The sequence below is a fragment of the Pagrus pagrus genome (assembly GCF_965226575.1).
Source record: "Pagrus pagrus genome assembly, chromosome: 1".
Lineage (NCBI taxonomy): Eukaryota > Metazoa > Chordata > Actinopteri > Spariformes > Sparidae > Pagrus > Pagrus pagrus.
The window spans coordinates 36,028,055-36,042,907 of record NC_140185.1 but is presented as its reverse complement, the minus strand read 5'-3'; the positions used below and the strand labels follow the sequence as shown (position 1 = coordinate 36,042,907).

Sequence of the window (14,853 nt, the reverse complement as noted above, 5' to 3'; positions counted from 1 at the left end):
AAATACTTGAGACTTAATCTTTTATCATGTTTTATAATAAAACAAAGGGTTATTTGATTAATTACTGCCTCTTGGGCCATCGATTTCTAAATATTTGGGGTTTTTATCAGTTATTTAACATTTCAAGCGCCGTCACTGGTGTTTTATGTTGAAATAAAGATCACACTGGAGAACTGTGAAGTTCAGTGTCTCTCAGTTATAAGACATTTTCACTTTTATCTCCAGATTTCATTTGACGTCACTGATGTGACTTCATTAGTCGGGAACTTTTGAAAAGTAGGATACGAACAGATTGATTGACAGCATGTGGTTTGATGCCCTGTGGCAGCCATTTTGTAAAATACTTTCCTTTTGGGTAACACAGGTTAAAAAAAAAAAAGATACAAAATCATTAAGCTTTTATTTATGTGTCTTCATAGAGTCAGTGAGGATTATGTGCTTTAAGAGGACGTTTTTCACTCTTCCCTGTTTACTTATATTTTTGTGCCAGGCCTTTTTAAAATGTTTTTTATACATTCACTTTAAAGCACTCTGATCCACTGTTAGTATGAGATGCTACACAAAGAAAGTTTATTAATATTATCTACTCCTTTGCTTTGTGCAGAAAACGTGGCTGGTTTCTCCCTGAAAATGACATCATATTCCAGCCACCCAGCCTGGTGTGTTTTGTGTGAAGGGGTTTGCTCGGTGTAATTGCAGAGCAGCGTTGTGAACAGTGCACCTCTGTTCCCTCCACTGACAGAAGAGCACCATCTGGCAGAACATGTCGAGGACACCGGGGAGCTCGAGTCTGTTCAGCACAATCAGGAACGGCGATGAAGACGAGTGAAACCTCCGCTCACCTCCTTCTCCACGGGTGGTCCGACTGACATCCACATTTTGAGTTCTGAGCTCGGCTCCTGTCTTCACCTCGTCCGCGAAGACAGATTAACAGTTTTGTTTTCTGATCTCGGAGAAAAGGGAACATGCAGCGGTTTAGAGGCGGAAAATCTGGGAGGTTGATTGTTAAATAATGCAGCCGACTTCCCAGTCTCACAGTGGGTGAGAAAGCCAGTCACAGTGGGGGAACCATAACACATCAGTGGGATTTATCTCAGCCGATAACAATGGTGTTTCCTCTGGGAGCACAAAGGCTGCGGCGGCTTCTCCACAGAAACTTTACTGAAACACTTGTAAAAAAAAGTTTTGAATGTTACTAAATATCCTAAAACAAGTCAAACATGATGATGAACGTCTGTTTCCAATAACAGTCTCCATGATTACAACCGTTTCATGTAGAGGCTCGTAAGAAAGCAGTGAAGCTGGGAGACAGCAGCAGTTTGCTCTGGTGGTTGTTACTTCTTAAGACAGAAGTCTGTGGAAAGATTGTGGAGAAGTTACGCTAATTTGGAAAATAATAAGAAATAAAGGCAACAAAAAGGATGGGTTTTTTTTCCCATGTGTTTGTTAAGATGGCTGCTCTAAACACTACGATGCCCATGTTGCTATGGAGAAGAAGCCATAGCAACACTGGAGACAAAACGCTGCGCTATTGTTTAACCAGGCGATCACTGCTTTAACAATCAATTATAACAATCAATTATCCATTCCAAGTTCCAACATGGTAATTTTTAGTCAACAAAGCATTTTCATGTTATTTTAAACTAGCGAGCAACAGAAAACATCCAAAGGTGTGTGTGTGTGTGTGTGTGTGTGTGTTTGAATCCAGGTCAACCTCTGACTGAACTCAGCACTCAGCAGAGACTCTGGTTCTGGTTCTGGTTCTCTCTCTCCTCTCTGTAATGTTACGTTCATGAAGTAAAGTCCATTTCCCCTCCAGCTCCAGTCAGCAGTCAACATTACAGAACAGAAACACCCGACAGTGGAGGTCACCTCCGGATCACTGCTGCAGTCAGGCTGATAAACAGGAGTGAAGATAAATCCACAAGTTCAAAAGTAACTCTGAGCTCTCCTCCCGTCGGATCAGACCAGAACCTGATGAGACTCTGGGTGTTTATTCCTCCAGAAGGTCTGGATCTTACCTCCAGAGCTGCCCGGCCAATTATCTTTTTGTTTTGTTTTGCCCCTCAGCAGAAATTACATATTGTGCTTTTAAAAATATAAAACCCAACAACTGATTTGCTAACTTTCAATAAGCGCAGTCAAAAACTCATCAGAGTTCTGGATGTTGATGACAAGTCAGTGGCTTGTGTTCACTGGGAGCTGTAGATGATGAATGTTAAAATAATCAGTGATCATTAAAGTTCAGTTCTTATTAGTTTTTTTTTTATGTTTTGTGCTCACTTTTAGTTGTTGACACTCACTTTTACAGTCGGTTACATCCAGATACAGACTCGGCTCTCTGAGACAGACTGTAACTGAAGAAAAGCCTCCTGCTGTGTCTCCGTGTCAAGGTCGCAGAAACATATGGTTAACACACAGACACATACGTCGTGGACAAACCGAGCAGCTGCTTTGTGTAAAGAACAGAAATGTCAGACTGCTCAGACGAGATAAAACATTTCAGCCTTCTCTCAGAAGTCAAACAATAAAAACACTCTGCATACAAATCACTCTTTTTTCCCTCTGATTTCACCACCTGCCATCCGGCCTGACAGCTTCTCCATCTCACATCACCAATCCGTCGAGCAGCAGTGAAATTGAGATTCTTGCTGTGTGTCGTCCTCTGTAGAAAGACATTTTCAGAGCTATAACAGAAGCCCTCCCTGTCTTGTTGCCTGCAGACGTTGGAGCAGTGGGTTGTGAGTTGAGTCGGTTCGTGCTCTGTCGCTGTCCATTACCTCAGCGTGGTCCCCTGTCACATGTGATGGGCGCAGCGATCCCCGCTGCAGGTGCCTGATGTATAAACCCTGACAGGCCTCCGGAGGAGCTGCAGGCACGAAGGACTTTGGGGAAAGAAAGGTCGCCCACTGGGGCTTCACACAGGCGGGGGGTAGATTTGTGTCTCTGAGAGCTGTTGTGATTGAAAGAGTGCTGGAAACAGTCGGTCTGATTTTGTGCTGAAATGTTTTGATGGCTTTTGAACTGTTGAGTCTTGAACGTTTCTTTAGTACACTCATAAAGCTGATGCTAATGAGAGGGAGAACATGTCAGGGTTTACTTCATGTCACTGCACTGAATTCCTCGTCATGACTGCTGCAGCGTACCAGCGCCAGGCGGACTGGACCTTTGCTGTACGCTCACAGTTTGGTGAGGTTTTTAGGAAACAAACGTGGTTAAAACAACAATATTACTCACAAAACAGAGAAGCTGTCGACCATAAAACCAAAACAATGAGCTAAAAGATGCTAAAAAAAAACACTGTGTAGCGCTTTTCTGCAACTGCTTACAATGATAGTGATGCAGCTTTAAGGAATATAACTTTGTTTTATGAATCAATATTCATATATTAAGGTGGTTAAAAGATTAAAAATCGGACCCATAACTTCTACGTCAGTTTTCCGGTCGGGTCTCTGTTACATAACGCACCGTCACCATCTGTCTGATAAAAATCATTCACAGCCATCAGAGCTGTGCGATGCTACGAGACGCTCGGCTTAAAAAATGAATGAATTCTCCGTCAGCGTTGATGTTTCACTGCAGGTGATGGAGGGAAGTGAAGCTCGGCTGCTCGATGAGGTTCAGGCTGACGAGACGGAGGAACGAAAACACACTTCAGACATCTTTAGACTGAGAATTGTACTCTATAGAAATATAATATAATTGATAATATTAAGGATGTAAATTATTGAGCGTGTGGTGGGAAAATACAGGAACTCAAACCTTCACACTGAGAATGAATACTCTTGTTGTGATCTGTGATACTGCACGAGGAGGAGGAGGACGAGGAGGACGAGGAGGAGGAGGAGGAGGAGGAGGAGGAAGGTCTTGGGTCTCAGCACATGCAGAATAACAAACACGCTGCCTGCTGCTGGGGAAACACACCTGGGACCGTCCTGTGGACATTTACCGCTATGTCAATAACTCCAGGTGAGCTCCTCCACGCTACACTGGCCTCCTGTACATGACGGAGACACGAGGAGCAGCGAGCTGAAAGCCCAGAGGACACGAAACACATGACTCACGCAGCATTTCAAGGACCGAACTATGAAAACACACCTACATGAAGCAGCAGGAGGCTCAGAGCTGGATGTGTTCTCACAACCTGCAGCTTCTTTTTTTATAAATGCATCCATCATTCATGTTTGTTATGACAGTTTTTACTAATTAGCTTGATATTAGAGGAAGAAACAACAAAGTCCACAAGGAGTCAATCAAAGCAGACAGGTTCTGAAGAAGTTTAACACCAGTTTTCAGACTATTAATTTGAAGACAAAGTAAATCTTTACGAGAACGACACACTTAAAACATGTTTTGCAAAATTAGTCCCTGATTTCACTTTGATTCACAGAAACTCGCTGTAATTGTGCGATCATAAACATCTGGTGTTTTTCCTGCCTTTCCTGCCTCCATTGTAATACAACAGCAGTACACCTGCAGTTTGTTATAAAGGTGTGTTTAGACTCTGGTGTCGTTGCTATAAAGGAGATGATGATTAAAATGTTCTGACTGATGATCTGCAGCTCAGTCTCCAGGACACAACGTTAGCAGTTCACGTTTCTGCAAACCACAGATACGTCCAAGGTTTACTTTTGTACCAAACGCGACGTCGTGGCAACAAAACCAACTATTTTTCACAGGATGTCGGACCATCTACATCCGTGACCGTGGCGACCAAAACAAGTATTTAATGCCAGCGTCTCTCTTTTACTGAACTGAGACGAGCTCAATCGCTTTGTTAACTCATCGTAAAGCACACTTTATTCAAACAGGACATAAAATACTAAATCAAACTCCCTGAAACAGTGTTGGTTTGTCTTTCCACAATCTCCTCTGGTTTGGTCCAAATAAATCCTCAATTCACAGAAAAAGATCGAAACCATGAGCTGATTAGCGATCGACAGCTAGCTACAGACCAGAATAGCCAGCAAAAAGCAGCAGCTGTCAGTTACTCTGTTGTGATTTTAGAGCTACTGTCCATAAGAGATGCACAATATGGATCGTTTTACGATGACCGATAATTACCTGACTCTCACAGCCGATACTGATACAATAATCAATAATAAAAAAGCAACATTTTAATGTTTGTTCATGCACACCTGAGTGTAAGAAAGGCTCAGACGTAGTGAACAGCTGTGATAAGACGTTAAACTTGAAGACTTTTCCTTCATGTTGTGTTAAGAACAACAAAAAACGTCCACCGCAGTGACAACATGTTTATTTATTTATTTTTCTTTATTTCTTTACCTGCCAATAACCGATAATGTAAATTTTCCGTTATTTATCTGTCCGATATATATATTGTGCATCGCTACTGTCCATATTATACACATTACTCCTTTAAAGTAACAAAAGTAAAAGTAATCATTTTTCAGAATGGTCCATTTCAGAATAATATTTATTGTAACACTGAATTAGAATTAAATATACATACATACATATATATATATATATATAAAACATTAAATTAAAATCTGTAAAGTAACTTACTGATCGAAGTAGTCGAGTAAAAAGTCGTGGAGAAGTAGAAAGTTTCAGAAAATGGAAATATTTTATTTGAGTCTCAGCCGAACACAAAACATGTCTGAGTCTGAACTTTAATCAAAGTGTTTCAGTTTGAAGAAGTTAATTAAAGAGAAGCTTCAACAGTTTAAACCTCCTCACCAACGTTGTGAATGAAACTTGGACCCCACACAGACTCTCATCACTGATGACTTCCTCCTCAACGCCCCTCATTGTGAGGTGAAATTACATTACGCTCAACATGGCTGACGATGATCTCACCGGTCTGGACTGTGTGTGTGTGTGTGTGTGTGTGTGTGTGTGTGTGTGTGTGTGTGTGTGTGTGTGTCTTGCCTGTTTCCTGTCAGCTGTTGTTTCTCACGTCTGTGCTGAAGGACGTCTGATGTGATCGAGTGTCATTTCAGTCGTTTCCTCAGCAACATGTTTTCACACGTTACAGGAGAAGAAGAGTTCACATGTTGGAACAAACAGCCGATAATCAATCACCCAGTGCGACCCGTGTTCTTCAACACAGCACCGGTACCAGCATCCAGTCAGGTCGTCATGTCTTACAGGTAACTGTGGAAGAAGAAATCAGACTTTTGATTTAATTAAATGTTTAGTTTTATCTGTAACTTTGCTCAGAAAAGTGCTCCAAGAATAAAGTTTATTAATATTTTTACTCAGCAGATTTGATCTCCAGACTGTTGAGAAAAATATAATAACAAATAATCACAGCTAAGGTAAGAGGCTAACTTTAGAAAGTTCAGATTCTCGTGCAAACTATTTCAAGACACAAACCACATCAGGTACAATCAACAAACAAAACAAGCTAGCTGAGAAACAAGTACGTACAAAGTTTTGAAAACTCATCAGTGAAGCATCTGGATGTTTAGTAGTGCATCACACTCCAACAACAGCTGTCTTCTCTTATTATTCACTCTTTTATCCGTCCAGAAACAAACTACATCAAAGAAAAACGACATTAAACAGCAACATGGTGAAACCTAAGATGGCTGCCGACCTCTGAACTATTGATTGGCAGCTCAATGGAGCAGATGTGATCTTCTATGCCCGCCCCAGAGCCTACAACAGCCAGTGAGTGATCGTGTAGACCAGTGACCCACTCTCTCTTCTTCTGCCTCCGGATGATTGACGCATCATGTAGCCAATGAGAATGCATCAATATATAATTTCAATTGGCCTCAACATGGAAAATATTGAAGTTGATGTAGCTTTGTGCATGTTTCTTTTTGAATAGGCTGTTTTTCCTCCTCAGCATTGTGTTTTTTATTATTTTATTTGCACTAAGTTTGTGTAAAAAGGGAAATAAAGGACTTTAATGAGTCTTTGCTCCTGTTACTCTCAGGCAGGGCGAGTCTGAGCTCACAAAATGGCTTTTTTTAACCAGGCGTCTGAATATTGTGTTTATTATCACTGATATTTTTATTAAATTTGAATTTGGACCACGTTGTAAGAGTGTACAATGTGACCCGTTGTGTTTTCCAGCTAACGGGGGCAGTTACGGCTCATCTGTAGGCTTATTTTAAAAATAAAGCATTTACAGGGCTTCTGACTGTTTCAAAAGAGCCCAAAACCACGTCTGTACTCTAAAGAGGATTTAGTTTGGGCAGGACTGAGACACTTTTAGACGTTCAGGATAATTATTATTAGGGCCCGAGCAGGGGACCTGCAAGGACCCTGTTGTTTTTGTAGTGATTATTATTTTTCCTCCCAAATGATCGCATTTTTCACTGCCTGAACATGCCCCAAAACTCACCAAACTTGGAATATACATCACACCTGCTGAAAAATGTTATAATCTGTTGTCATTGTGAATTTCCACCATTAGGTGGCGCTATAATCAAGGAAAGTGCGTTTTGGCTTATAACTCCCACATAGTTTGTCGCACATTCAAAAACCTGATATCCACGCGTTCAGTGAGTTGTGCTGAATCTCCTGATATAAACCACGCCTACCGGTTTTTTTCCCGCAAATTCACCAAATGCGAGGGCCTGTTTTAATTTTCAGGTGTAACTTTAACATTTAAAGATTTATAGTTAAACACAATTGTCGGACCTTTCTGATGTTGCTGCTTTGTTTATTTAATGAACTTTAGGTCGCCAACCTAAGGTTTGTGAAATTGTCGATGTTAGTGAGAAATGAGAGCGACAGACATGCATTTTAGATGAATTAGATAAATACACTTTGAAATAACACAATGAAAAAAGACCATCAAGTTTTGTAAATAAACACTGTCACTGTTGCTATAGCAACAAGAAGAAGAAGATCAAAGGAGATCAATGCAGACAAATCAAAGGAGATCAATGGAGACAAATCAAAGGAGATCAAAGATTCAGTAAACATTCTAGAATGCTGGAAATGCTATAAAGGTAAGAACAGATATTTATGCCGTCATTACTCAGATCCTGTTACAATGGAACGTGCCCAGAGTAGAAGAGAAAGAAGCCAGATGAGAAATCATGCTGCGATTCGGAAAAGACAAAGACAAGAGAGGAGAGAACATATGCTGGCAAGGAGAAGACAGCGAAGCCAGATGAGACAAAACAGAGAGGTCCAGCAGAAGACAAAGCTGGGAGACATGGAAAAAAACTCCAAGATGGATGAATTTGCTTTGCTTTCCCTTCAGAGAGACCTAAGGTGTGAGCTGAGGGACCGCAAGGTGAAGCTCATCCAAGTTGGATCTGAGGGCAGAGTCAAATTGGAAATCCAAGAGGATGCCCTGACTTATATCCTTGCTCAGCTCCAAGGAAAGAAAGTGTGGAGCGGTGAGAAAGAGCAGATGGAGAAAGAGATACATGGCCTGAAAGCCCAGATAAATAAGGGCCAGTCTAACGTCCACTCCTCAAACACGGAGAGCGAGTATATGAAAGCACAGATCCAAAGGCTCTGTAAGAGCCTGTCTCAAGCTCTGGATGAGCTTGACGTAAAGATTTCTTACAGCAAGACCCTCGAAGACAAACTGCAAAAGATGAATGAGGATATGAATCTGAAGTTGGAGGAGACTAAAGAACTGGAATCACAGCTCATCAAATGCTCCGAGATGCTGAAGAACACTAAGGGTGCTCTTGAGCAGCAGATTTCTAACAGCAAGGATGTTCAGGTCAAATTGGAGAAAGTAGAGGCTGAACACAACACTGAGACAACTCCTCTAAGCCTGAAGGTGCAGCTCTCTGACAAAGAAACAGAGTTTGAGGCTCGCACAAAAGCCAAACTGCTGGAGGCCGATCTTGTATATGAGAGGGCTCAAGTTCAGAAGCTGCAGGAGAGACTGGGCAAGAAAGAGGAAGCTCTTCTAAAACAAAAGGAAGATGCTAAGAAGTTTGTAGAAAGAACCCAGACTTACCATCGACTCCAGATTGAGGAACACAAAGAGGAAACCAGGAAGGTCGCATTTGCCCTGAAAAAGGCAAAGGATCTGCTGGAGACCGAGAGCCTCTGCTGGCAGCAAGAGAAAACCTCCCTGCTGGAGGAGATGGAGAAATCCAGAGCTCTACATGTGGCTCAGCTGGACAAGCAGAAACATGAGAACGAGACCCTCGTGGCTGCTCTGAAAAGCATGAACAACAATCAAATTGAGCTACTGAAGGAACACAAGTCCTTCATTAGGAAGTCGAGGGAGGATATGGAAAGATTTGAGGCTTTCCATAAAGCCCAGATTGAAGAACGCATAGAGGAAACCAGGGAGATCGCATCTGCCCTGAAAAAGGCAGAGGATCTGCTGGAGACCGAGTACCTCTGCTGGCAGCAAGAGAAAACCTCCCTGCTGGAGGAGATGGAGAAATCCAGAGCTCTACATGTGGCTCAGCTGGACGAGCAGAAACATGAGAACGACACCCTCATGGCTGCTCTGAAAAACATCAAGCAGCAACTGGACAACGGTCATTTTGAGTGGAAGGAGTTAGAGAATTCCCTCATTCAGAAGGGGAAGGAGGCTATGGAAAGCTGTCAGGCTTTGCATCAAGCCCAGATTGAGGAACACAAAGAGGAAACCAGGAAGGTCGCATTTGCCCTGAAAAAGGCAGAGGATCTGATGGAGACTGAGAGCCTCTGCTGGCAGGAAGAGAAAACCTCCCTGCTGGAGGAGATGGAGAAATCCAGAGCTCTACATGTGGCTCAGCTGGACGAGCAGAAACACAAGATCAACACCCTCGAGGATGCTCTGGAAAGTGCGTACAGCCATGAAATTGAGCTACTGGAGGAACACAATACCCACACTCAGAAGGCGAGGGAGGATATGGAAAGATTTGAGGCTTCCCGTCAAGCCCAGCTTGAGGAATGCATAGAGGGCACCAGGGAGATCGCGTCTGCCCTGAAAATGGCAGAGGATCTGCTGGAGACCGAGTACCTCTGCTGGCAGCAAGAGAAAACCTCCCTGCTGGAGGAGATGGAGAAATCCAGAGCTCTACATGTGGCTCAGCTGGACGAGCAGAAACATGAGAACGACACCCTCATGGCTGCTCTGAAAAATGTCAAGCAGCAACTGGACAACGGTCATTTTGAGTGGAAGGAGTTAGAGAATTCCCTCATTCAGAAGGGGAAGGAGGCTATGGAAAGCTGTCAGGCTTTGCATCAAGCCCAGCTGGAGGAACACAAAGAGGAAACCAGGAAGGTCGCATTTGCCCTGAAAAAGTTAGAGGATCTGCTGGAGACCGAGAGCCTCTGCTGGCAGGAAGAGAAAACCTCCCTGCTGGAGGAGATGGAGAAATCCAGAGCTCTACATGTGGCTCAGCTGGACAAGCAGAAACACAAGAACGACACCCTCGTGGCTGCTCTGAGGCATGTTGCGCAGGAGTTGCGGGTTATTCAAGTTGAGTGGCGGGAGCTAAAGAAATCCATCATTCAGGTTGAAGAAGATCTTAAGAAGACTCTGCAAGAAAAGGAGCAGGAGTGGGAGGAGAAAGAAAGCTCCTTGAAGTCCAAGTTGGAAGATCTCATGAGCAAGAAGAAGAAACAGAAGAAATGGTTCCGAAAATTCTTCTAGAGCCCAGATCCACGCTCAGGAACAGAGACTTGCTCAAACACACGCATTTGTTATCCCTGTGCTACGACGGGTTTTCTCCGGGTGCTCCGGTTCGCCCACTTTTATTGAGGAAGAAATTCTTCAATAATAAAAAAAAAAAAAAAATGTAATCAGTGCATAAAAATGATAACATCTGCACGGCATTGCACGATCTGGCCCAAACCATCTCCGTTCATCTGGCCCACATATGGTCTGTAAGGCCATCTGTACCACCATCCGCATAAAAATATCATTAAATCTGAGCAAACAAAAAAATAGCATGAAATAAAATCAAAGAAAAAAAAGATAATAATAATGTCACGTTTGTCAGTTGGTTGTTGTTGAGAATTTAAAATCTGTTGTAAAGCTTTAACCACACACAGGTCATTTGACAGCAGAACTTGTGCTTTACTTCTGATACTGATACTTGTACTTGTAATAAAGTGCTACATTGTTGTACTGTATATATTTCTACATAAATGAAGGATCTGAGTACTTCCTCCCCCACTCATCTACTGACCACAGAAAAATAACATATCAAGTCCCAGAAAAATCCTCACCCATTTCCGCCTACTGTTTTTTTTTGCAAATCCGCCAAATGTCGCAAACCTAGTTTTTCGAACTCCTCCCAGGCAATTTCACCAATTAGCACGAAACTCTGCACACAGCTTCTGTGGATCCTTCTGACGAAAAGTTATTAAAAGAATTTTGCTATTACAAAGAATACTCAACTGATTAAATAACAACTTCCTGCTTAACTTCCTTATTAAATAACAGACTTCCTGCAGACAGTAGTATCCAAGATGGCTGCTGGTTAGATGCACTGGGTCATTCAGCTCTACCAATCCATCAAAAATCATGAAAATAAGTCGACATCCATGCAGTTGAGCAACATCTCCAGGCTTGTGAGAAAGATAAACGTCAAACTGCTGGATTAGTTTTTGTGATATTGGAACTGCTGGAGACTTTTTGATGACATGTGCTGCGATGCACTGACACACCAGCAGTACTGGATTACCTGGAAGCTTGCCAGTAAAGTGGATATTGTATACTTTGAAAGTACTACTTTGATTTTGATATTGGTGTTGTTGTATGACCGAAATAAACACATTTCATTCATTCATTTGGTTCCAAACAGGAAGTGTTGCATATCTCCACACTGCTTTGTCCGAGTGGCATTGAACTCAGGTTACTACTTCCCCATGAGCCCTTAAGGCTCCGTGCAAAATTTTTGGCAGATGACCACTAGGTGGCGCTGTTTAAATGGAAGTATTTTATATCTCCACATCGGTTGCTTGGATTAACACGAAACTTAGTAGAAGTATTGTCAATGCCCTCCTGAGGACATCCGTTGAAGGTTTCGCCGATGCCAGTCTAATTTGATATTTGGCACTGTGCCCACACCATAACATGAAATTGATAGGCGTGGTATAGACTGGCCCCTGTAACTCACACACCAAAAATGACCAGCAGGTGGCGCCATTATCAAGACAAATACGTTGATTTTTCTTTGTTCAGGCGACTTTATTTATGTCTCACTCCAGTTTTAATATTAGTATGTTTGACATGGTGATAAACATCTTCACCAACCAACCGCCTGTGAAAAATTAGAGCAGAAACAGAAGAAGTGTATATGTTGTTTTTGTTGTGTGTGTGTGTGTGTGTGTGTGTGGAGGATAATAGATGCAGAGTTTTGCCAAAGATCTCTGAGCTCCCGGCAGCAGTTGGACAGTCGTGGGAGTGTCCCTCTGACCACTGTGTGTGTGTGTGTGTGTGTGTGTGTGTGTGTGCGTGCGTGTGCGTGTGCCTGTGTGCGTGTGTGTGATGCAGTCATCTGAATAGTACGAGCGAGCTGCTCTCATGACTCACAGAGCAGCCACAATCACTCCTGACACCTTGATTCATTTGATCAATTATATAAATCTGCGATTCCTAATTTAGGAGTCAGTTCAGAGATATTTTTTTTTTTAAATACCTCAACATGAATTTTTCAACAACTAAAAATAAACAACGTGAGACAGAGACATCGTTCTGTGTTTATAAAGTGTAAAAGTGTCAACAAACAGTCAAATAAAACCAGTTTTTCATTTGGCTATAAGAAGATTTACACAGTAACTCTAATTGTTTAATATTATTGTTAAAAATCTTTTAAATTCACATTGTGATGTTGAACATATTGTTGTAACCCTTCTTCTTGCAGCTCTCCTTCCCTTCCCTTCACTCAGAGAAGCAGCTCTTCATCCATTTTGGCTCTTGTCTCTCTTTCTGCTGCTGATGTGGTTCTTGTGTACAGTGACACTGACCTCTGGTGGTCTGGACAGGAACTGCAGGAGGTGTGCAGCTCAGTATTGTTGGTTCATTCATTCAGGTGTACGCTCACTGGCCACTTTATTAGGTACACCTTGCTAGTGCCGGGTTGGACCCCATTCTGCCTTCAGGACTGCCTTAGTTCTTCGTGGCATACTTTCAATAAGGTGCTGGAAACATTCCCCAGAGACTTTGGTCCATGTTGACATGATAGCGTCACGCAGTTGCTGCAGATTTGTCGGCTGCACATCCATGATGGGAATCTCCCGTTCAACCGCATCCCAAAGGTGCTCTATTGGGTTGAGATCTGGTGACTGTGGAGGCCATTGGAGTACAGTGATCTCATTGCCATGTTCAAGAAACCAGTTTGATTATCCTGCTGGAAATAGCCATCAGAAGATGGGTACACTGTGGTCATAAAGGGATGGACACGGTCAGCAACGATGCTCAGGTAGGCTGTGGCGTTTAAATGATGCTCAATTGGTACTAAGGGGCCCAAAGTGTGCCAAGAAAATATCCCCCACACCATTACACCACCAGCACCAGCCTGATAGATAACTGCATGACAACATTGACACCTGCTGGCCAGAGGAAGCAACTGACAATAGAAAAAGGCTTTGATCTGTGTGCTTTAAATATGTCCTTTGAATTCTTACAAAGACAAATTATATTAAAATACCAAATTAGAGTGTTTTTAATCATTTTTCCCATTTAAATTTCTTCGTAATGACCATCAATCGCACTTTATATCAGTTCAATCTGAAATGTGAGAAACATATAAATGTACATATGATCAAATATACCAAAATACAGTCGGTCTTAACTGTCAAAGAGAGACAAACACTCGATGTGTCACAGAGGCAACAACGGCTCCAGCCATCACCTGACTCATCAGAACAAACAAGGAAAGATTTGTTTTTCACACAAACAGACGGGAAGATTTCACAGCAAACCTCCACGGAGAGACAACATCGTCAACCTGCTACAACTCCAAACACTGAATGTGAGTTAATTCAGTTTATAAAATAATTAATTTTGTGATTTATTTGTGACCATAACATCTTCTTTCAGGCTAGTGGTGAAACAACTTCCAAAATACACATTTAGTTTTTACTTTCATGTTTCATGTTTCAACCTGCTGTGTTTTCAGCTTTATTCGAAGAAAAAATGGCATCCGGTTCAGACGCTGATCCCTCCTGTCCTGTGTGCCATGACATCTTTAGAGATCCTGTTGTCCTGACATGCAGCCGCAGCTTCTGTAAAGACTGTGCAGAGCTGGTGAAGAGGTGAACCTATACAGGAGCGTCCCATATGTAAGAGAAGGTTTGAACCACCTGTTGGTTTGGTGATAAAGAACCTGTGTGAGAGCTTCAGCAGAGTCTGAGTCTGTGTCTCGTCTGCAGAGACTCGAAGACACACGGCAACCACAGATTCAGACCAATCAATGAAGCTGCGCAGGATCTTAAAGAAGAGGTCCAGAAGTCCCTGAAGCCCTTACAGGAGAAACTGAAGGTCTTTGAACAAGTTAAAGGAAACTGTGATCAAACAGCAGAACACGTCAAGGTCCAGGCCCGACACACAGAGGCAGATCAAAGAGCAGTTTAAGGAGCTTCATCAGTTTCTACAAGAGGAAGAGGAGGCCAGGATCTCTGCTCTGAGGGACGATGAGGAGCAGAAGAGTCAGATGATGAAGAAGAAGACTGAGGCTCTGGGTAAAGACATAGCAGTGCTTTCAGACACGATCAGAGCCACAGAGGAGGAGCTGAGAGCTGAAGACGTCTCATTCCTGCAGAACTACAAGGCTGCAGAGAGGAGAGTCCAGAGTCTCTGAGGGCTTTGACTCAGGAGCTCACAGCTGGGGTGTCGAGGACGGAGACGGTACATACTGGGTTGTCGGCGGTAGGTGATTTGTTCATTTTTACCAGGGGGGATGGGAGCAGCACCCTGCCCCGACACACCTATGTACACCTCTGTATCGGTAA

General features: G+C 42.7%; 1 protein-coding gene across 1 annotated transcript; it reads left to right on the top strand.

The window, feature by feature from the left end:
• Positions 1–7,786: 7,786 nt before the first annotated feature.
• On the top strand, positions 7,787–10,942 carry LOC311261481 (uncharacterized protein). Its single transcript, XM_084360168.1, has 2 exons — positions 7,787–10,327; positions 10,448–10,942. Exons 1-2 carry the CDS (start codon positions 7,979–7,981, stop codon positions 10,544–10,546), a joined length of 2,448 nt encoding a protein of 815 aa, XP_084216294.1. The 5' UTR covers positions 7,787–7,978; the 3' UTR covers positions 10,547–10,942.
• Positions 10,943–14,853: the final 3,911 nt, after the last annotated feature.

Bases quoted from the DNA above. Each gene is read 5' to 3' on its own strand.
- LOC311261481 (XM_084360168.1), top strand. From the start codon at position 7,979: ATGGAACGTGCCCAGAGTAGAAGAGAAAGAAGCCAGATGAGAAATCAT. The intron at 10,328-10,447 runs GTGGCTGCTCTG...CAAGAAAAGGAG, and splicing joins AACACAAGAACGACACCCTC to CAGGAGTGGGAGGAGAAAGA.